We start from the raw sequence: 20,413 nt of genomic DNA, 5'->3' as shown, positions 1-20,413 counted from the left end.
AGTCCCTGCATCCAATCCGACAGAAAACCGAAGCCCTCCGTTGTCTCTTGTCCCCGCCACGATTCATCCTTCGAAGTTCAGTAAGGTACCTATCGAAGCATAACTGCTCTGTGATGGAATGACCACGATACCGCCCGTCCTGCACCGCAGCGCGCGAGCAATCACCCCAAATGAGTTCCTCGAAGCCCTTCAGGCGACATGTGTCCCCCGTTTCCCTCAATCGCGGGGGCGCACTCACCGACCAATTGGTAACATACAATCAAATGCCATGCCCGCTTCATCACTCCGGCTGCGTGTTCTAACACGGCATAGCCCTCGCCGTCAGTGGCGGTGTCGACTCGATGGCCTTAGCCTATCTCTGTACCAAGATTCGACAAACGGACGAGTGGTTCAAGGTAGCCGACCACCCGGTGAGCAATCCATTCGGCCTCATCGTCGACCATGGCCTGCGCGAAGGCAGCGCTGAGGAGGCGAACAATGTCGCCGTTGCGCTTCAGCAGCTCCGCGTCAGGCCCTATGTTCTGAAGGCCCGTTGGAACGATGTCATCGCAAAAGACGCCAATCCTAACAATTTGCCCAATGTCGAGACCGTCGCGCGTTACCTCAGGTATCGCAGACTGGGCGCCTTCTGCAGGGGCCACCTGGTCGCCGCCCTACTTACCGCCCACCACGAGGACGACCAGTACGAGACAGTCATGATGAGGCTGCTCTCAGGCCATGGCTACCGCGGCTTGCAGGGCATGCGGCCTGCAACCGACATCCCGGAGTGCTACGACCTGCACGGTGTCTACCAGAGCGGCTTCGTCGACGACCAGAGGCGCGGCAATCCTCTTTACAACCTAACCCCAACCCACAAAGACCGGGGCTGGTTGAAAAGGGGTCTCAGGAATGAAGTTGATCCGGCCATCCTCGCTCGAGAAGTCGAAGCAGGCTTGAGGCCAGACCTCATCACCGCCACCTATCTAGATGACTACGACGGTATCGTCAAGGGGAGCAAGCGTGCGCCTCGTTTGGCTCCACTGGAATTAGAGGACGGCGGCGTCATGGTCTACCGCCCGCTCCTTCGCTTCCCCAAAGACCGGCTCATCGCAACTTGCCTCGAGAACGGCATCCCCTGGTTTGAGGACCACACCAATGCCGACCAGACGCTGACCATGAGGAATGCGGTTCGATATATGCACAAGAACCACACGCTACCTGTTGCGCTGCAGAAACCCTCCATCCTCCGTCTTTCTGAGCGCTGCCGGGCGAAAGTGGCTTCCGCCGAGGCCGAGGCCGACAGACTCCTCAGCCAAGTCTTGATTCATGAATTCGGCCCAAACACCGGCACCGTGGTGGTCACGCTACCGCATTTCTCTCTGCCAACCGCGTCCCGAAAGTCCGCATCATCCCCGGCTAGCCGCCAACGACGAATCGACCATTACAGGCACATCGCTGCCCTCGTGCTCCGCAAACTCCTCTCCATGGTAACCCCTGAGCGCGAACTCAGCCAGCCTTCCCAACTAGCCCATCTCGTCTCAATGCTCTTCCCCTCCCTCCCCTCCCCGCTCACCACTCCGCCACCACCACCCAAACCCTACGTGGTCTGCGGCGTCCACTTCACTCCGCTCTTGAGCTCGGACTACCACCCCATCCGCTGGTTCCTCTCGCGCGCCCCGCACGTCTCCAGCGTGCCCCGCCCCTCCCTCAGCTTTTCAGGCGTGCCTTTCACAAAGCGCTTCAACAAACCACCAAGCGCTTGGAAGACGCTGGGATGGACCGACACCGAGCTGTTTGATGGCCGCTACTGGGTCCGCCTTCTGCACCGCCTGCCGTGCCATGTGCGCGTCGCGCCGTTCGAGGCCGAGCACTACAAGCCGTTCCGCGAGACTCTCGCCGAGGATGATGATGAGGGGTACAGGAAGGACAAGGAGCTCGCGGCAATTTTGAGGAGGTATGCACCGGGGAAGACACGGTATACCCTGCCGGCGATTTATTCGACGGTCAATGTGAGTGGGTTATTGCGTAGGGGGAAATGGTGGCCAAAGGAGTTGGAGGTTTTGCCGCTGGCTCACGACAAGGCTCAGGCTGCGGCTGGTGGTGGTGGCGTTAGTGAGACGAGGCAGCATGAGGAGATGGCCGAGATCGAGGTCATCGATCTGATTAGGAAAAAGGGGTTGGGTGGCCTCGCTGCGGCTCGGATGGAGTGGGAACAGATACTAAAGGAATGTGACAAGCCGCAGCTGCTTGCGCTGCCGACGCTGGGCATTGGTCTGCCCGGGCTGGAAGAATGGTTACGCTGGGAGGTGCGGTACCGTAAGGTAGATGTCGAGTTGCTGAGGCTGAGCAAGTTTGGCGGGCGGCGGATTGGGAGAAGGGAGTTGAGGAGGAGAGTAAGGTGGTTTTACCGTTGGACGAGACGGGAGAGGAAAGGCGTTGCAGGGATGGGGAGATAGCTTCCAGGTCGCTGGACTCGAAAGCAAATATGCTCGCCCGTCATGAAACGCTTCGCTTTCAGCTTAAGCAGACCATGGACGTCCTACAAACCGGTGGCTCGATAATTTATGTACTTCAGCCTCCCAGCACAGCTACACATCGCTCCCTCCCGCCGTCAACTCATGTTCTCTTTCTAAGTCCGCCCACCTTCCTCTCCGCATCGGATCTAACTGCTTCAGCTTGGCCAGCCACTCCACCAGATCCGCCCGCTCATCAGCCTTGGGATTTCTTCTCTCAAGCTGACATAGGTAGAGTGTGTACTCAAACAGCCCCTCATAAATCAGCTGGATGTCGGCATAGTCTTCCAGCAGCTCCTTGATCTCATCAATCTCGCGCTTCAAGTACGCCACCCGGTCGTGCACCGTAAACCCGGGTGTCATGGCCGGGTGCTTGTCGGGGTAGACCAGGTTGAGGACCAGGAATTGGTGGTAGTACCAGAGCGATTGGTCCTCGGGGCCAACGTTGAGCGCTTCACGGATTTGTTGGAACTCTGAAAACATCCTGCTGGTTAGCCACCCGGTCTCGACTGTCACTGGGTCTGAAGCAAAAAGGAAAAGTCAGGGACATACCCTTGTCCAGAAACGCCCTCCTCGCCGCCTCATCCGCGGCCCTCTCCTCCAGCAGCCGCGGTATCAGCCTGCTCCGGCTGTGCCACGCCGAGAAGTTAGACAGGTCCGACTTGATCATGCGGTCGGTGTAGGCGAACTCGGCCTCGACCATGCTGCTGCCCTGGAGGGAACGACTCTCCAGCTGGCCCACCACGTGCCGGCGGTAGCCCCAGGCGTGGAAGTTCCGGCGGTCCTTGCCCAGCATCTTGGACGCGAGTCCCAGCTCCTCCTCCCATACCGTCCGGGCCAGCGCTGGGCGCAGCCGCGCGATGGCCTGCTGCAGGATCCAGAGCCGGTAGCTCCATATCCAGTAGCACTTGGGGGATTCAAGGAGGAGGGGGATGGTGAAGGCGAGTTCGGATTTGAGCGTGGTGAAATCGTGGGATTCTGCCTCGGAGGGGGCGGACTCAATGGCTCCCGGCGGTTCGGCCGCCGCTGCAACCGTCGGGTCAGCTGTTGTACCACTCTTCCCAGCTGTCGGGAGGCCGGGGGCGGGCGGGGTCGTGGCCGAGGAGGACGACAAGCAACTGATGGAAGAGGGTGCTGTAGTGGCGGTAGGAGAAGAAGTCAAGCACGCCGTCGAGCATGATGATCCAGCCGATGGTTTTGAGAATGAGCCAGAGATTAGGCAGCGTCTGCGGACGTTCCATATCGTGTAGTACTCCGGGTTGAGGCGCAGCAGTTTGGAAGTGAGTTGGAAGACGGCGGACGAGTAGTCGCCCTGGGCAACGCGGGCGCGCACTTGGTCCTCGAGCTCGTGGTACCTGGCGATGCGCTCAAGGTCGCGATTCTTTTGCTCTTCGGTGCGCACGCGCGAGGTTCGGGCTATGCCGTGTTGTGATCCACCTTGCTGGAAGCGTCCTTGCTATCAGTCAACATTCCGCCCAGTGGCTGCGACGACAAAGTGACAGAAAAGGAAAGTTAGGTTCTTACGTCGGCCATCGTTCTTTGGCTGGTCTCGAGAGCTTCAGGTTGTGGTGTTTTCCAGATGACAGGGAGCTGTTCAGCTGTCCTTGTTCAAGTAGTGCTTCGTCAGCGGCACTTGATCGACTACAACCCTAACCCTGGTTTTGGACCCATCTTTTGCCTGCCGACCTCGTTCCTTCCTCTTCCGACAGCTACGCTCCCACCTCAAGTTCCTAGTGTTATGGGCGGAAACTTTGAAACCGAATGAAGCCAATCAAGGTAGCCGCAAAATCTAACAACAGTTGTTCCTTCCAACTTAGAAGATGGCTTGTTCCGCACCTAGCCGTCCAGTGTCCGATTGCTCGGATGACATCCCGAATCCTGACCATCGGGCGTCTTTCAACCCCAAAGGTCGACCTTGCCTTCGACAACTTGAGAACCTGGGCTCCCAAGTGTGCACACCCGAACCAAAATTGGAGTCATATCTTTTCCTCGACGTTCTTTCCTTTTTCTCCAGTTCTTCAGTACTTACGTGCAATGCACTCATCTACCTCGACGCTTCGCCTCCAGTTTCCTACGCTAGTCGACTATCATCAATACACCATTCACTACCAGTCCGGGAGAGTTGACTCAATCGCCAGGCTAGTCGTCCCCCATTGCAGCTCACACCCGGCCACGTCGAGCACGGTTCTCTCTTCCCGCCTTGTCATGGTAGACTTCCAGGTCACTCGTTGATCAGCTCTTCTCTGGCCAAGAAGGTCGCAATCCGGGCGTGCACTCGTTTGATTCACTGCCTCCTGTCGCTTCTGCCCCATCAGCTTTATAACTTCCAAATCCCTATCGGACCCCGGCCAGGGTTCGTCGTTGTGCCGTGAACCACCACCCGAACAGTCGGCCTCCATCAGATCATGCTCCCCGGTGTTCCATTCCGAGCGCAGTCCCGTCGTGAGCGTCATGCATTCAGCGAGCCAGACCCCTTGAGCCCCTTGGACTCGGGCTACGGCTCTGCTTCTCCTCCTCCATCGACGTCGAAGCGCTCCGTTAACGAAAATCGGCCACCATCGGCAGAGCTCCGGATCCTCTACGATGGCAATCAATCGGACTCAGATGACCCGTTTGTCGACAGCGATCAGGAGAACCTATTCGCAAATGTGGCGGATATCTCCCCCGGCTCACCCTCAGCAGCATACCAGACACCCCAGGGATTCCTGAGGGGATCGGCCACTTTACCACGACAGTCGCCTCGCTCCCGTCCAGGGTTGCCTGGAGCATTCTTCCCCTCTTACAGGAGTAGGTCTCAACAAAGGGCTCCTAACACCGCTTCGGTCCGCCGGTTAGACCGCTTCATACCGGCAAGGCCTCTGGGCACAGAAGCTTCGGAGCGGTTTAAGACCGGCAAAGCGCCGCATGAGTTGACGTCCACGGAAAGGTTGCTTCGGCACAGCGGAGCCACTGAGGACGCGTTTGTTTACCGGCGAAGGGTTGTTACACCTTTCGGATTCAGGCCGCGCTCCATATCGCGCGGCGAAACTGCTGCCAGCCGCAACACAGGTCAGTGAAGCACCACTGGACACTGCAGTGGGCGGGGAACAGGAAATGAGGCTGACACGGGTTAGTGGGCAATGTGCTTGGCCCGCTCGACCAAAATAGTATTGATGGAAATGAAACACAGGTCGATGCCAACATCGCCTGGACTGTTGGTCTCGGAGGAACCGCTGTTAACAACGGTCGAGGCCAGCTCGTCAGGAGTGGAACGAACGCCCGCCTCTTTCGGACCACATTTCCAACGGCGAAACCGAAAACTGACGAGGAGCTGGAAAAACACAAAGCCAGGCTCGCGGCCGCACTTGGGCTGGATCGGGCGCACCGGGTGCTCGAGGTCAACGCTGCTATCCATCATGGCAGCAATCGCAGAAAACCGGGCTACGTTCACACACATTGGAACGGCACGGAATGGGTCAACGATGGCCCCATTCCGAAGCCACAGAAGCCCTTCGGGAATCGAACATTGCCCACAGCCCCATTCAAGTGAGTCCTCCTCTCCGAAGCGTGTCTGGTTTTGCCAACTACACTAACGTTCGCGGAAGAGTTCTCGATGCGCCAAACCTGCGCGACGATTTTTACTGCTCGGTTCTGGCATATTCTTCTACCTCCCGGACTCTTGCGGTCGGCCTGGGCAACCTGCTTTACGGTTGGTCCGAGACCAGGGGCGTGCAACTTCTAAACACTGGGACAGACCCGGACTGCTATTTAACCAGCCTGTCTTTCTCGTCCGCCGAAGGTTGCAAGTCCATACTGGCGTTTGGAAGATCTGACAAGACACTTGGGTTGATGTCGCTGTACGATGGTCCGCACCCTGCTTCCTCGCGGGCCGGCCCAAAACCGCGGTTCGAAGTGATTCAGCCCACCACTGTTGCCTGCCTGAGCTGGAAGCCCTCCTGCACCGTCCGGCCTTCCAAGGACCCTGTCCACCTTGGTATTCCGGTGAAGAATGAAGATCTCTTAGTGGGCGACGAAACCGGCTTGGTCTACTACTATGCCGTCGAGTGGCCAGAGCGATGGGAGGTGGAGCGCCGTAACTGGCCGGGGAACATGACGTTGTTGGCGCGCATTGCCGCCCATTCGCAACAGATATGCGGCCTGGCATGGTCAAAGAACGGCGACGTCTTTGGCACAGGCGGGAACGACAACTTGTGTTGCGTATTTGAGACTACCAGGGTGCTCGAAGCTCACGCAGCCCACTGCGTCCTTGACGAGGACCACCAGGCCGAGTCGTCGGCAGCAGCCCATGTCCGTGGAGACAGTGAGGTATCAGAGGCCCAGACGGAGATTCAGGTCTCCCAAAGCCCAATATACGACCCGACCTTGCGCCTCGGACCAGGCGACGAAAAGCACCGGTGGGTTCACGGAGCCGCGGTCAAGGCTATTGCATTCTGTCCCTGGCAAGAGAGCTTGGTGGCTACCGGAGGGGGCTCCAACGATAAGTGCATCCACTTCTTCCACACCGGTTCTGGTGCCGCCCTCGCCTCCATCTCCGTATCCGCCCAGGTGACCAGTCTCATTTGGTCAACAACCCGACGCGAAATCGCAGCCACATTCGGCTATGCTCAGCCGGACCATCCCGTCCGGATCGCCGTCTTCTCCTGGCCGGACTGCCGGCAGGTTGCCGCCATCCCTTGGGCCGGCGAGCACCGTGCACTTTACGCCATCCCATATCCTTGCGGGCCCGATGAGATCGGCCCGTCGGGATTAAAGGGCAAGGGAAGAGCTAAGAAGGCGCCGAGCCTCAGTCGCACCGCGAAGGAAGGCTGCATTATTGTTGCGTCGAGCGATAAAAGCGTCAAGTTCCACGAGGTCTGGACGGCCGGCAAGAAGGGAACCGCTGGCGTGGCGGGTGTGTTGGGCGGGAGTCCTATTCTTGAGTTTCTCGAGGGAATCGACAGAGAGGGTGAAGTTATTCGGTAGGTGAGGGGGATCGTCTTCTACGCTCAGGGAGCTTTGCTCAGAAGGAGCTGTGACGTCTAGTATGGGGTTGCTTGCTGAACGCAAATTTTCAGGTTGGCATGAGATTTGAGGAGTTTTGGTCTTGGACGCAGCAGGGGCAACAGTCCGTGCTGCACAGCGTTGCTTGGCCTGGCTGACGAGAGTTGTTGTGTGGGGAAGGAAATGGAGACAGTCGACGCAACCACATTAATTAAACCGTATTTCGTATCCGATGTGAGCATCCCGGGTTGAATGACATGTTTCCAGATGAGACCCTGCCTGACAATTGCTGAGCACGCAGAGTGTAAACCGGTCATGAGCCTCTTTGTTCTCCCATTCCTAAGTCACATAATGGTGGTTCAGGGTCATCACACGAGTGTGGCGGAAGAAAAGACGAATGCCCTCTTAAAAGCAGGCAAAAGGCGCAAAAGAAAATGAATGCCCAATAACAGGATTGAACTGTTGACCTTCGCATACCATACACAGGGGTTAACCGGTATTAGTACGACGCTCTAGACCAACTGAGCTAATCGGGCTTTCTGGATAGAGTGACTGTCTGCCCAAATTTTACTATCACTATGGTGAGCTTGCCCATGTTGTTGAACTGGGACATCAGGAAGCCCGCCGCAACAGCCAGATGTTCTCCTATCGAGGCAGCAGTGAACAACAGAGCCAAGGTGTGTCATGTACAAACCGATACTAAACAGAAAAAGAAATGAAAAGAAAAACGGGTAGACTAGCCGTCGTCTAGCAAGACCCAAGATCCCCCAAGACGCCATAGAGTGTTCCCTTCAAAGCCGTAGTCATCAGCCAGCCGCCCACCCTCGCAAGCGTTAAGAAAATTTAGCAACAACACCAGTACGGAGAAATATCCCATTTCTGGGCCAGGCCGCCCTTCTTGACCACCCATACAACCCCACACCCCCTCCCTCTTGTTTCAACCCATACAATCCTCACTTCAAGATTGCAATCAGCAGCACCAACACAATAATCAGCACCACAATCGCCCCCAACTGCCTCCCCTCCCCACTCCCCGCGGTGCGGCGCGCAACCCGGCCGACCTGCCGGCGCGCGCGGCCCAGCGCGTTCATTTGCCGGTCCGCCGCCCGCTCGCTCTCGTCCAGCAGCAGCACCTGGCTGTCAAGCTCGTCGCCGATCTGCATGCTCAGCTCCCGCTGTCGCGCAATGGACGCTCCCAGCGCGTCAAGCTGCGCGTCCTGGTCCTGCAGAATTTGCTGGTGGTAGGCGTGGATCTGGGTGTTAGAGAGCTGGGCGGAGGCAATGTGGTCTGCGTAGCCGGCGCTGTCCGGGTCGGAAGAAGAGTCGGGGTCGTCGCGGTAGGGGAAGAGGTTGCGGCGCTGTTTTTGTTGGGATTCGAGGTCTGTGGAGGGGGAGGAGAAGCGGACTGCTTTCTTGGTTGGGGGGACGGGGGGAGGGGTGTCCTTTTGAGGGGGCGGCGGTGGTGGTGGGGAGGAGGGTTCGGCGTGGGAGGACTGGGCGTGGGCGAAATCTGATGCAAGAGACGGGTCGTTGGGGTGCGTTAGGGTCGAGGTCGTGGAGGGCGAGGCGTGTCCTTGGAATTGCGAGGAGAGGTCGGTGTATTGCTTGCGCAAGGAGGCGAGGGTGTCGCTGAGCGTGGACGCTTTGCTGGGAGGGTGTTAGAAGTGGAAAGTCCGGGAGTGGTAGGGGACTGGACGGACGATTCATCGCCGGCTTCTTGCAGCCGCTGATGCTCCTTCTCGAGTGATTCCAGGCCTTCGCGGAACTGGTCGAGTGAGCGAGAGATGTGGCCGTCTTGCGAGTCTCGCCGGAGCTTGAGTGTCTTGGCGCGCTGCTGCTCGAGAAGAGACAACTTAATGTGGTCGGCGAGGAGGAGGAGGGCGTTGGGGTTCGACATGGCGAGCGATTGAATGAACTGGGCAACAACTAAAGCCCAGCGAGCTGGCGCGGCAAACTCCAGAGAATGACCGAGTGAACGGGAACGTCAAATGCAAGGAGTGTGAAGGTCTGGTCTGTTGTTCGTTTGGCTGATTGTCCTTGCTGTGGTCCCCGGCTTGAAATACCGTCGGCTGGCGCATTACGTAGTGTCGCAGTTTCCTTCGTTGTGCTTACTGTGTAACGATGCGGCATGGTCCGTGCGCAATAGCCTCAATCTAACGTCGTGTTGCTCTTGACACGACTACAAAATAAGCATCCATCTGCGCGTCCTGTCGCAGCTTTCTTGTAGCGGGCAGATCTTGTACCTTTTACCGCGAACTACAGACCCTTTCGTGGACGATTAGACATGGCCGAGGCAGCAGGGTCACCTCGCGATGCCGCCATGATGGAGATACCTGCAGCGGGAGACGTGGCGGTCATCTCACATTCTCAACACCATAACCAAGATCACCAAGATCACCAAGACCAACAGAGTGAACCGCAGACCGGACAACAGCAATCAGAACACCAATACATCGACCCTGCTCTCTCTTGCCCGGCCGCTCCATTCCCCACTCCAACCCACCTCCTCTCTGCTTTTCCTAAAAAGCGCCGCGGCCGCCCCCCTGGCCGCCCCAACACCACGGTACGCGATGCGGACTACGAACATAACCCCCTGGTGAAGGCGTGGAACGCGGCCAAGAATGACCGGGCTATTCCGATGCTCTCGATTCGCATTCGCGATGCTCTAACAGAGCAGTCCCTTGTTCACGAGACACAGCGCGCCATCTTCCGTCTGCCGAGCCGAGAGACAATACTGTTCGTGCAGGGCTGGATTACAGCCAAGCACATCGCCTCGCAGCGGCCCAGCTATGTCAACGGCTTGTTGATTCACTCGAGAGGGCAAGACGCCCCGTCATCATGTCTCCAGTGTAGCGAGAAGCGAGCCAAGAGCACCCTCGGCCCCTTTCTGACCTGCCGCGTCCTGCCGGGGAGCTACCACAACAGCTGCTCCAACTGCAAGTGGTTCGACAACACTTCGAACTGCTCGCTTTACACGGGGCCGAAACCAAACCGGAAGCGCAAGGCCAAGGAGCAGCTTCCACAGCCACCGGCAGCCGGTTTTGGGCCGCCTGAGAACGCTGACGGCACCAATGGGCACGACACTGCCACTGCTGCCGAGGCGAGCGGTGAGGGCAGCGCCCTGCCTACGTTGCAGCCACTTAACCATCAACCACCAGAACATCGTCAGCCTGAACCACCAGCAGACGCTCAGTCCCAGTCCCAGGCCCAACGCCAACCAGATGCAGACATGACCGATATCCTCCAGGAGCAACACGAGCAGCAACCAGTCGCGATGCCCATTTCACATCCTGCTGGTAACAACAACCAATCCGTCCATTCACCGCCACACACCGAAGTCAGCGGCTCCGAGCATCCAGATGCGCCCAGTCAGTCCGACTCCGTGGCAAACTCCCATTTTATCCTGCCCAAGCATAACCAGGATGAGGACGCACACGAGGTGGATGATGATAACGCCGAGTGAGATGAGCAATAACTCAGAAATTGAATGACGATATGTTTGCGTGACTGACGAGCCTGCAGTTTCGTAGCCGCCCAGTTGGCTGCTCAGCTGCTTCCCGAGCTTCACCGGGCGGAAACCTAGCGGGTTAAGCTTCTGTTCCTAGTACGCTCTCCTATTCGAAAGCTGCCAGTCACTATCCAGGGAAGGACCAGCCAACCGGTGGACGTAGCAGGAGTCATTCATTCATTCTGACCTACACCTGCTTGGAACATGGGGCATTCTTCCATTGTTTTGGCTTCCAAATCTTGGATCATGTCATGGGTATTACAGGTAGCCTCCCCTTCCACGGCACGTTGCTGATGGCATCACTACCTGGCATGCGGTTATGCTAACAAGCCGTGTCACCTACGTGCACTCTCACAGTTTGGCTTCTCGCCTGCTGCTGTGTTGGCACTCTCGTGCCTTACGACTACTTTGTACCCCACTGATCACTGACTTGGCACACTGTATTGCCATGTCTGCAGTCAGAGATGGGAGGTGAAAAAAGCTGGCACTATGATTTTATCAAGCTCGAGGGCTAACGTGCCTCGCTAGTTCTCCGTCGCAAGCCGGTGGTGTCTTGGGCCACGTCAATATCAGGCACACCAGGGGCTGCCAAGCTGGGCTGGAGCGTGGTGGATTCATAAAGAACATGATCAGAATAAGTACACGAACACACTTTGATCTTGAGTCGAGCATCCGACGTTAGGTTGACACGTCATTGTCATCACCTGTGCCACCGCGGTCAGAGAGCGCTGACGAGCAGCAGGCTACCTGGAACCGTGCCTGCCGCAAAACCTCTCGGTTCAACCTGTTAGTATATATACCAATGCCCTCTGCATCTACCCTAGCTTTCCCCAGTCACTGCAGAATTCCCATCCACTAGCCATTCTCCTCAGGTTTCACATTATCAACTTCCAACGCAGCACCGACTATCCACAAGGCAAGGTCAACATATCAACCATGCAGAACGGCAACACTCCGATGCTGAACGGCGCATCCAATATGCAGGATGAGTCGTCCAGCACCCCAACTGCCCAGGCGGCTGGTCGTGATCCCAAATACGAGAAATTCCAAAACGTCACAGGCTGGACCGACGAGCAAGTTCTTGCCAAGGCCAAGGAATGGGTATGTATTCTACTAGGTCCCGTCCTACCAGTCTTTGCTTCTTGAAGCTAACCAAAGGCACAGCTGGGATACGACGTCGTTTTCCTCCCTTACGAACACTGGGACTGGATCGGGGATCATGCTGATCTCATGGTCGCCACCTAGGGGAATGACGTGTCCGAGTGCTGGGTGACCGACGACTCGCAGCCGAACGCGACCTGGGAGCGTGGTGTGCTCGTGTACTACAACCGGAACGCAAGAACAGATTTTGAGCGTCATGCTGGTGCTCGAGACCAAGACCTGTATGACCATGGACTGTTATGCTTCCGTTCAGAAGTTTACGTTTCATTCGCGCAGGTGTATGCTAACTGGACACCTCGTCTAGGTTCTTCCCCCTTGCTCGGCTCTGCCCCGGGATTGATGAACAAGGGAGCTATACGAGCCGTATTTGGAAGAGATTCATTGGGCGAGGGCCTGAGACAAGCGCAGAGGGAAGGAGGCGGGAGATCAGGAGAGAGCACGGCGACTCCGCGACAGCCGGCTGAACCCCAGAGCCGCACAATTCGTCCCAGAGGTCCCTTACCGCCTTCCCGCTGGCATGGACATCTGATATCCTTCGCTTGTTGTCCTCAGCTGGCGCTGGAGGCCGAGATCAACCGGGAAAAGCGCCCAACAAGTCAGCTGCTCGGTGGGACTGAGACCGGCTGGCCGGCCTTCGGGCCTGCAGAGCACCTCGTGGCGGCAGTGCATTGCCAGGTCTCATGGTATTGATTTCCAGCGTTGCGATCTTTTGCACATGGCAGGACCTGACTTAGCATTTTTAGAGGGCAGCCCCTTCATTCAAATAGCATTTGGGGATATGGACTCAGAGAATTAAGTTTGTTGCTTTTCAGAGACTCGGTGACTTGCCAGATGGCATCAGGACATCCTTAGCTTGTGAGAGCGATATACACTCCTTTCTTTAATTCTCCCTTCCACTCGTTATACTCTCAATGTAAGGAATCGAGCTCATATCGGTTCCAAGTTTCTGCCGCTTCCTCATGGCATGTTCTGCCACCGAAACGTTGGGGCGAGCGTGAAGTTCCGGTTCATTCAGGTTGGGAAGGCAGCTGATGGCCTGGCTCAAAAGGAGTAGGCAGGCATCTTAAGTCTACAGCGCATCTAGTTGTTGCAGTGCTGGTTACCATGTCTTGGTTTTGATCTTGGGTTTAGTGCAGTGGCTTGGGCAGGCGCCTTTTAGATTAAACGGGCGCCTTATTAGGACTGGATTATTGAAGGGGAACGTTGAGTTGCACAGCTCACATTCCCCGATTGCTCGCTGTGCGCATGAATGCTAAGCAATCGAGTCCCAACTGTGCCTCTCGGTGTATTACAACCCCTTGTCCCTTGTTTTCCTCAGACCCCCTTGCCACCACGCCTCCCTTCCATGCCAGCTCCTTACCTCCTCAACTTACGGATAGAACACGTCGAACGTGTCCACCGGGGCGCCTCCTATCCTGATCCCCCCTCCGGGGATGTACACTCCTCCCTGTACCGCGACCGCTGAGGTACCGTGCCGTGGCACCTTCATCCTGCCCAATCTCTCCCAGCTATCCTTCCACGTATCGTAGGCCTCGACTTGATCAAACACCCCGTCACTGCCCTCGGCCGGGTTCCCTTCCCCACCCAGAACAAACACCTTCCCCCCAACCACCGCAGCACACACCCCTCCCCTGGCCGTAGGCATTCTGCCCCGTTTCGTCACCCACCCCTTCCCCACCCTCCTCAAGTCCAACGCAAATACCTCCCCCCTGACATTGACCTGCCCGGTATCCCTCCCGCCCAGGACATACATAACCCCATCCACCACCACACAGCCCGCATGGTCCCTCCGGCCCGGGATCTTCCCCGCCCGCCCACCCACGAGCACCCAAACCCTCCTCTTTGTGTCAAAGGCACTGACAACATCCACACTCTCCTGCACCCCCATCCCGGACACCAGAGGTAACTGCCTCATTCCCCCGCAAGATACACCAGTCCGGTCTCGTCGTCGACGCCCACCGCCGCACTCCCGCGTGGGACGTCCGGCATGGACGGCAACTCGCTCCATGAGAGAGTCACAAAGTCGAACACCCAGCTGCGGCCCGTGCCGCGCCACACGCCGTCGCCGGCTGCGTCGGACAGGCCGCCGAGGAGGTACAGTTTGTTGTCGACTACGGCTGCGTTGGGGTGGTTGAGCGGTATGGGTAAGCCCGGTAAGGGGCGGAAGGACCAGGTGTTGGAGGGGATGTGGTAGGTATGGAGGAGCGAGGTTGTATTGAGGGAGGGGATGGTGGTGACGTTGTCCGTGAGGGAGGAGGTGAAGGGAACGGGGATGATGCCGCCTAGGATTGCGATGGTGGTGGAGTTGACTAGGACGGTTGTGTCTGTTTCAAGAAAGGGGGTCAGTGTATGGCTGATTTCTAGGCTGGGTTGGTGCCCAGAAAGGGGTTACACATGGGGCGTGCGAGCGTAAGGGACGTACGTTCTTGGCGAGGGTAGATCGGGATTGGGGCGAGGGTCTTCCAATGGCCGGAAGAGGGGATGCCCCAGGCGAGTCCGCCATGCAGTGCGGCGAGGAAGACTGCGTGGAGTCTCATGCTGGTTGCGAAAAGGGAGCGGGAAGTGGGAGAACTTTGAAGTTGAGAATCACACCAGACGGATTTGATTAGGTTGATCGGGTAAAAAAGGAATTGAGACTGGCAGTGACTCGTAAGGGGGATGAAGGGAGCGGCGTGGGTTGACTGCATAAGGCAAGGATGTATCTTAGGTACCACCTGCCATATATAACCGTCGTCGACCTAAACAGTTTGCCAAGTCCTACACCGACATGTCAGCATGGTTTGCTTCGGATATGCCGAGTCCGAATCTTGAGATATATCCGAGTCTTGGCTAGTACTGAGCCTCGTCGAACGCGCGTCTTCTAGATCATTTGTCAATTGTTTGATATTTTGACCGACCGGACGTCGCCAAGGAACACTTGGCCGTAAGAATAATCACCTCTGCTGCTGGGTTGGGCAATCTTGGAGTCGTTCAGCGTATCAGATGACTGCCCGGATACTAGTAGAACCTGTGTCTCTCTGTCTTAACTCAGATTGGAGTCAAAGACGTTCGCAGTTACCCAGGATTTCCCAGGACTTTTACTCTTCATTTTTTCTTATTTGCTCTTCTCCTCCCTCTTCATTGCTTCCTTTGTATTGCTCTTCCTTGTGAGCTTGACCCGCTCTGGATTGCCTCAGCAATTTGTTAACTATTCAGGACATGTCATGTTGAGACGTTGTCAGATGCCTACACATCTCTGCCAGTTACTCAAAATATGTCCACGCGCCCGTTCTTCAACGCACCACTCTTGGCCCGACCGCCCCCAACCGTGGGATTCCTGGCCAGCCTGTTCTCGCCGCTGTTGATCAGGAACTGCGCCAGCACGACCTCGTCATCGCTACGCTTCTTGACATCCGAAATGCCAAAGAAGGTGGCCTTGATGGCCTCATAGCCGATGCTCATTTCAAAATACCCCCGGTAGAACAGATCTTGCCACTGCAGCTCCGGGTTCTGGCTGATCAGCCACTGGGAGAGCAAGTTGGCCGCAAACTTGGGCGTGCCGCCCACCGGACTGGAGCTGGTGACCGCAGTGCCCGCCAGCTCGACCCCAAATGCCCCCTTGCCCGTGTCCTCGTCGTAGGCCCTCTTCCCGAGCCAGGCCAGGTCCGACACCCAGGAGGCGTGCGAGTCCCCGGACAGCATGACCGTGTTGTTGATCTTGCCCTCCTCCAGGCACTGATAGACGCGGTCGCGGTTGGCGAGATAGCCGTCCCACTGGTCACGGTTAAACGGCGTGTCACCCAGGATGCCCAGCGTCATCCGGCTAAAGACGACCTGGTTGCCCACGACGCGCCAGGCCGCGCCGCGCTGGCTCGACTCCCTCAGCTGGTCGTAGAACCACTGCTCCTGCTTGAACCCCATGACTGTTCGGTTCTGCCAATCCACCTGCTTCTCCACCTCGGCGCTGTTGCCCCCGAGGCCCGCGATCCCGCCCAGCACCGTCAGGTCGCGGTCGTACTGCCGGGTGTCGAGCATAGCCAGGTCAAACAGGGTACCAAACCCGAAACTGCGCCAGACGCGCAGGCTGTCGTCCATGTCGGCCTGCCGCAGCGGCATCCACTCGTAGTAGGCCCGGACGGCGGCCTGCTTGCGCCGGCGGAAGACGTCGCCAGACGAGTTCTCGGTGCCGTTCTTCCACGCGTTGTTGGCCACCTCGTGGTCGTCCCACACGGGGATCCAGGCGAACTGTGCGTGCGAGAGGAGCAGGTCGGCGTCGGTGCGGTACGACCCCAGCCGCGCGCGGTAGTCGTACAGCGAGTACGTCTCGCGGTTCGGGGAAGGATTGCGGTTCGGCAGTGACGAGTCCGGCTCGTACTCGTAGATGTAGTCGCCCAGGTGCAGCACGTAGTCGACTGAGTCCTTGCGTGCGGGGTTGCCGTAGGCGTTGAAGTAGCCCTCAGCTGGCGATGGGTTAGAACACATAGTGGGAGAAAGGGGGTTGGCGGGCTTACGGTAGTTTGAGCACGAGTACACGGCGAGTCTGATGTTCTGGTCGACCTTCTGCGTCTTGGCCGGGGTGGTCTTGGTCCGGCCCAGCGGGCTGACTTTGTCGGAATCACAGACATTGAATTGGTAGAAGTAGGTGGTAAACGGCTGGAGACCGCCTGCCTCAAACTTCGTCTGCTTAGTATGAGACCCAATTTCAGATGGGAATGACTTGAGTGCCAACCTTGACCGTGTAGTCCACATCGCTAGTCGTGTAAGCCCGGCCCTGGTCAACCACATCCGTCAAAGCCTGGTCTGTGGCGATCTTGAACTCGACACAGGCCGCCTTGCTCGACGGCTGAGCACCCTCTGCGTCGTCGTAGATGGGTGCTACGCCCCCCGGAACCAAATCAGAGGCGACACTGTCCACTGTCGGGGATAGCCTCGTCCAGAGGATGACCGAGTCGGCATAGGGGTCGCCGGATGCAACGCCATGGGTGAAGTTGACCTCGGCCGGAGCGAAGAGCTCGCCCGTTTGACGTTTGGACACATGAGCCAGAGGCACGGCAAGGCTCGGGTGCCGCCGCGAAGGACTGCTGTAGGCCAGGTTCCTGTCGAAGGAAGCCGTCACAACCGAGGCGGCGACCAGGCCACTCAGCGTCACACGGCACAACATGGCTGACGACGTCGGGCTGTTGCGTGAGGTGCAGTGCGGGACAACTGCGCTCCCAACAACCGCCGGCGTTCAGCCATGACGCTGGTTTAAGTTTCCCGGAGGGCCCGCCGCTGGCTGGTAACTTGAAGGCCTCGGGATGTAACATAACATCACTGAGCTTGGCCGAGTTGTTGTTGTGCCCTGGAAAAATGTCCTTGGCGAGCACCACGTGGGGGTTAGAAACTGGCCAATCTCGGTCCGCGGATTCCCAACATGCCCAGAGTCTCCCCGGTGCGCGGAGCGGGACGGAATGGAGCCATGCAGGTCAGTTGCCGGTGCGACGTCACGTTTCCCAGTTCAACACCGAGCCCAATCCAGCTTCGACATAGTTAGGTAGCGATGCTCGACGCATGTGACAGAAGGCTCGACATATGTCCACTGTGCCACAACCTCTCGCTGTTGGTCAACGCCGATATAAATACTTATGCCGGCGACTTGACTCTTTCAGGCAGCTGATGGCTGAAGGACCACCGAGCACACGATTTGTCGATGAAGGCATCGCATCGACGCAGCCCCAAAGACTCTGGCAGACAACATGAACGCCAAGAATTCCTCGTTCGAATGGACTCGATTCTCTCTGCTCTTCGGACATGAAGCGAACCACCGTGATGCATTTAAGGGCTAGTCTGGGGATTGGGGCTCTGTCAATGGTCCGAGCTGATCAAAGTGAAGTTGCTGTCCATACTCCATACATATACCTCAAGTGATGCAAGTTTGACTGATGTGATGGACTTTACTCCGGGGAACCGGCCTTCCGTCATGAGTCCTCACCCCTAAACGACACAAACATAAACATCCAACGACTCGCACAGGATCGCGCCAAACGCCCGTCAGCACTATCCGACCCTTCACCAACACTGCTGTTTATATCCAGTGCCTCCATACCTGTAAGGCACCAAACCTCACAAACCCCCCACCACCCACACCCAACCCTCCATCTCATCCCTTCCCGTCGGCAACTCACTCACACCACCCTGCCAGTGACCACGCCCACTCTCTTCGAAACGCGCCCTTCCTTTGTCGGGCCCCAGCACCCGCCCCAGCGCCGAAACCAGCACCACAACCATCCTCTCGCCAAACGCATTGCTCGCCGCAGGGCACTTGTGCGGCTTGACCGAAAAGGGGATGTACGCCTCGCGCTGGAGATCCGTCATCTGGCCGTCGTCGAATCGGCCCGGGCGAAAGGCGAGCGCGTCGGCGCCCCAAATCGAGGGGTGGCGGTGCAGGGCCGATATGTCGGCTGCTACTGGGACGGGAGGGAAGTTGCTGCTGCTGCTGCTGTTATTATTATTATTGTTGTTGTTGTTGTTGTTGCTGGAGGATGTCAAGGAGGCGCGGTAGAGGCGTTTATTTGATGGATAAAGGCGGAGGCCTTCCTACAGATAAATAGATGAAGGGGGAGGCGGTTAGTGACTGCGTTAGGCGGGAGAAAGACGAAAGAAAAGCAAAAGTTGGGGGGGGGGGGGGAAGGAGTAATACCTTGGCGAGTTTGAGGGCTTCTTTCTCGCGGCTTGGGTCGCCTAGACAAGACGGAACGTCGGCTGTTCGCTGAAATACGTCTGGATAGGCATCTGGTTGGTGATGGAAGGCTGTTGCGAATGTCAAGAGCACGACCCGCCAGAGAGTCTCGTACTGCGGCATCAGCAGGCTGAGCACCGACTCGGGCCTTGAGGTGAAATGTGGGCTGTAGCTTAAAATGAGCTGCCGTCGGATGTTCAGCGAGGCAATGGTTGAGTTGAGCAGTGCAGACGGAGCGAGGTCGTCGGGGTGACACTTTGACAACATCCACTGCTTGTTGATCTCATTTGTAATGGTGACGAGGGTGGAGCGCGGGACGCTTATGGGGTCGACGTCGAAGGAGTCGAAGAGCACGACTGCGAGGACCATGCAGCGGACGGTCTCGGCAAGAGGCAGGCTGTCTTGAGTGCTGACTTCCATATCCAAAAAGGTCTCGGCGATGCGGTACAGCTTTTCCCAGCTGCGGTACTTCCCGTTCAGCACTGCGTTCGACGCATGGAGGAACTGCCTGTGCGTCGACCGCAATGGGGTGGTGAGCGAGTTGTCGATTCCAAACGCGGCCTTGAGCCGGCGGTTCTCTACTGCTCGTAGATGCAGTCGTTCGTCGATTCCGAGGCTTTCAGCATACTGGAAGCTTGCGACTCTGCGCTGTTCTTGTACCCATCCCTGGATCTGTCTGGCCCGCCACTTGCGGAAGAGAAGTACGATCAGGAGGACAAGGCAGAGGGCGGCTGCCCACACCAACGTGGTGACAAACATTGCGGCAAACAACGAGGTAGGATATGGTTGCGCGTATAGGTTCTAGGTCGTGAAAAAAAAGAGAATCTCGGCGAGAGTTGAGGAGGGAACCTGCATTGATCTCGCCAGCATCATGGCCCCCTTTAAGTATTCGCTTCCTGCCAGATCTCTGTACACTGTTAAGATCTGGAACCTTGGATGTGACTGCGAATCAGACTCCGGCGCGTTGACAATGCAGACGCTGTAGGCCTCACAGGGCTGCTGGCCGTTTCTAGAGGGTAACTCAAGTTCGTTGACACCCAGAAGGCTCCCGCCATCGCTGTGACTCATAGTCATATTCTAGAATTCTTGACAAGGCTCCATTCATGCATCCTTCAATTGCTGACACTTATGCAGAATGTAGGTCAACAACAGCGTTTTTCTCTGAATGTCTCCATGTGACAAGCCAGAAGCCTTGTAAGGTTTCATGAAGTAGGTCGACAAAGAACCGGTTGACAATCGCCAAAAAAGCATGTCTTTCCGGTCTCTGAACTGAAACTTAGGCACTTCTTGATCCCCATTGGAAGGAGACTATTATGAATAAACCGTGAGCCCAGAGGTTGTAGATTGTTGTGAACTTACTTCAACTTTGAACTCGGAATGCTGCAGCATCTGATTGGAAGTTGATGGTATAGTATTCATTAAGGCACCTTTAAGAGTTTATTATAATTTTGTCCAGTTATATCTCCTGTCAACAAAGGGACGAGGCCAGAACGGAAGCCGATTCTTGACTACTTACGTAAAGTCTTCAAAACCGGCGCCTTTCGAAAGCTCTGAGAAAACCTTATCTAACTACGC

General features: G+C 57.1%; 9 protein-coding genes and 1 non-coding gene across 10 annotated transcripts; 4 read left to right on the top strand and 6 right to left on the bottom strand.

Moving 5' to 3' along the window:
• Positions 1-46: 46 nt before the first annotated feature.
• N657DRAFT_694225 (adenine nucleotide alpha hydrolases-like protein) lies at positions 47-2,680 on the top strand. The gene is made up of 2 exons (XM_062797272.1): positions 47-248; positions 313-2,680. The coding sequence occupies exons 1-2, from the start codon at positions 119-121 to the stop codon at positions 2,433-2,435; spliced, it is 2,253 nt and encodes a 750-aa protein (XP_062642472.1). The 5' UTR covers positions 47-118; the 3' UTR covers positions 2,436-2,680.
• N657DRAFT_685006 (protein prenylyltransferase) lies at positions 2,568-4,025 on the bottom strand (the record flags this gene model as incomplete). The annotated part of the gene is made up of 3 exons (XM_062796739.1): positions 2,568-2,965; positions 3,045-3,933; positions 4,017-4,025. The coding sequence occupies 3 exons, from the start codon at positions 4,023-4,025 to the stop codon at positions 2,568-2,570; spliced, it is 1,296 nt and encodes a 431-aa protein (XP_062642471.1).
• Positions 4,026-4,029: 4 nt separating this feature from the next.
• Positions 4,030-4,810, top strand: N657DRAFT_328988 (uncharacterized protein). Its single transcript, XM_062786846.1, has one exon. The coding sequence runs from the start codon at positions 4,254-4,256 to the stop codon at positions 4,722-4,724; it is 471 nt and encodes a 156-aa protein (XP_062642470.1). The 5' UTR covers positions 4,030-4,253; the 3' UTR covers positions 4,725-4,810.
• Positions 4,811-4,897: 87 nt separating this feature from the next.
• On the top strand, positions 4,898-7,454 carry N657DRAFT_583183 (WD40 repeat-like protein; the record flags this gene model as incomplete). The annotated part of the gene is made up of 3 exons (XM_062789654.1): positions 4,898-5,540; positions 5,606-6,017; positions 6,077-7,454. 3 exons carry the CDS (start codon positions 4,898-4,900, stop codon positions 7,452-7,454), a joined length of 2,433 nt encoding a protein of 810 aa, XP_062642469.1.
• A 457-nt stretch (positions 7,455-7,911) lies between these two features.
• N657DRAFT_t162 lies at positions 7,912-8,008 on the bottom strand. Its single transcript has one exon. It is a non-coding gene; the product is annotated as a tRNA-Ile (tRNA).
• Positions 8,009-8,425: 417 nt separating this feature from the next.
• Positions 8,426-9,369, bottom strand: N657DRAFT_583184 (uncharacterized protein; the record flags this gene model as incomplete). The annotated part of the gene is made up of 2 exons (XM_062789655.1): positions 8,426-9,119; positions 9,173-9,369. The coding sequence occupies 2 exons, from the start codon at positions 9,367-9,369 to the stop codon at positions 8,426-8,428; spliced, it is 891 nt and encodes a 296-aa protein (XP_062642468.1).
• A 426-nt stretch (positions 9,370-9,795) lies between these two features.
• N657DRAFT_583143 (uncharacterized protein) lies at positions 9,796-10,935 on the top strand (the record flags this gene model as incomplete). The annotated part of the gene is made up of 2 exons (XM_062789651.1): positions 9,796-10,636; positions 10,742-10,935. 2 exons carry the CDS (start codon positions 9,796-9,798, stop codon positions 10,933-10,935), a joined length of 1,035 nt encoding a protein of 344 aa, XP_062642467.1.
• Positions 10,936-13,162: 2,227 nt separating this feature from the next.
• N657DRAFT_667044 (galactose oxidase) lies at positions 13,163-14,824 on the bottom strand. The gene is made up of 3 exons (XM_062795367.1): positions 14,564-14,824; positions 14,074-14,423; positions 13,163-14,017 (listed from the first exon to the last, which is right to left on the bottom strand). Exons 1-3 carry the CDS (start codon positions 14,676-14,678, stop codon positions 13,511-13,513), a joined length of 972 nt encoding a protein of 323 aa, XP_062642466.1. The 5' UTR covers positions 14,679-14,824; the 3' UTR covers positions 13,163-13,510.
• A 321-nt stretch (positions 14,825-15,145) lies between these two features.
• On the bottom strand, positions 15,146-17,401 carry N657DRAFT_627997 (uncharacterized protein). The gene is made up of 3 exons (XM_062790835.1): positions 16,850-17,401; positions 16,632-16,794; positions 15,146-16,580 (listed from the first exon to the last, which is right to left on the bottom strand). The coding sequence occupies exons 1-3, from the start codon at positions 17,279-17,281 to the stop codon at positions 15,388-15,390; spliced, it is 1,788 nt and encodes a 595-aa protein (XP_062642465.1). The 5' UTR covers positions 17,282-17,401; the 3' UTR covers positions 15,146-15,387.
• A 783-nt stretch (positions 17,402-18,184) lies between these two features.
• On the bottom strand, positions 18,185-19,597 carry N657DRAFT_637816 (uncharacterized protein; the record flags this gene model as incomplete). Its single annotated transcript, XM_062791537.1, has 3 exons — positions 18,185-18,205; positions 18,289-18,696; positions 18,800-19,597. The coding sequence occupies 3 exons, from the start codon at positions 19,595-19,597 to the stop codon at positions 18,185-18,187; spliced, it is 1,227 nt and encodes a 408-aa protein (XP_062642464.1).
• Positions 19,598-20,413: the final 816 nt, after the last annotated feature.

Source organism: Parathielavia appendiculata, assembly GCF_033297405.1.
Source record: "Parathielavia appendiculata strain CBS 731.68 unplaced genomic scaffold N657scaffold_39, whole genome shotgun sequence".
In the NCBI taxonomy this organism is placed as follows: domain Eukaryota; kingdom Fungi; phylum Ascomycota; class Sordariomycetes; order Sordariales; family Chaetomiaceae; genus Parathielavia; species Parathielavia appendiculata.
Note: the sequence above shows the minus strand (reverse complement) of the source record. Positions and strands in the feature narration are given on the sequence as shown.

What these genes read in the sequence shown, in the direction of transcription:
- N657DRAFT_627997 (XM_062790835.1), bottom strand. Translation starts at nt 17,281, where the DNA reads ATGTTGTGCCGTGTGACGCTGAGTGGCCTGGTCGCCGCCTCGGTTGTG. An exon ending in ATGTGGACTACACGGTCAAG is followed by an intron (nt 16,795 to 16,849) that starts GTTGGCACTCAA and finishes AAGCAGACGAAG; the next exon opens with TTTGAGGCAGGCGGTCTCCA. An exon ending in GTACTCGTGCTCAAACTACC is followed by an intron (nt 16,581 to 16,631) that starts GTAAGCCCGCCA and finishes ACCCATCGCCAG; the next exon opens with CTGAGGGCTACTTCAACGCC.
- N657DRAFT_667044 (XM_062795367.1), bottom strand. Translation starts at nt 14,678, where the DNA reads ATGAGACTCCACGCAGTCTTCCTCGCCGCACTGCATGGCGGACTCGCC. An exon ending in GATCTACCCTCGCCAAGAAC is followed by an intron (nt 14,424 to 14,563) that starts GTACGTCCCTTA and finishes TCGCAATCCTAG; the next exon opens with GCGGCATCATCCCCGTTCCC. An exon ending in TCGACGACGAGACCGGACTG is followed by an intron (nt 14,018 to 14,073) that starts GTGTATCTTGCG and finishes ATGGGGGTGCAG; the next exon opens with GAGAGTGTGGATGTTGTCAG.
- N657DRAFT_328988 (XM_062786846.1), top strand. Translation starts at nt 4,254, where the DNA reads ATGAAGCCAATCAAGGTAGCCGCAAAATCTAACAACAGTTGTTCCTTC.
- N657DRAFT_694225 (XM_062797272.1), top strand. Translation starts at nt 119, where the DNA reads ATGACCACGATACCGCCCGTCCTGCACCGCAGCGCGCGAGCAATCACC. An exon ending in GCGCACTCACCGACCAATTG is followed by an intron (nt 249 to 312) that starts GTAACATACAAT and finishes AACACGGCATAG; the next exon opens with CCCTCGCCGTCAGTGGCGGT.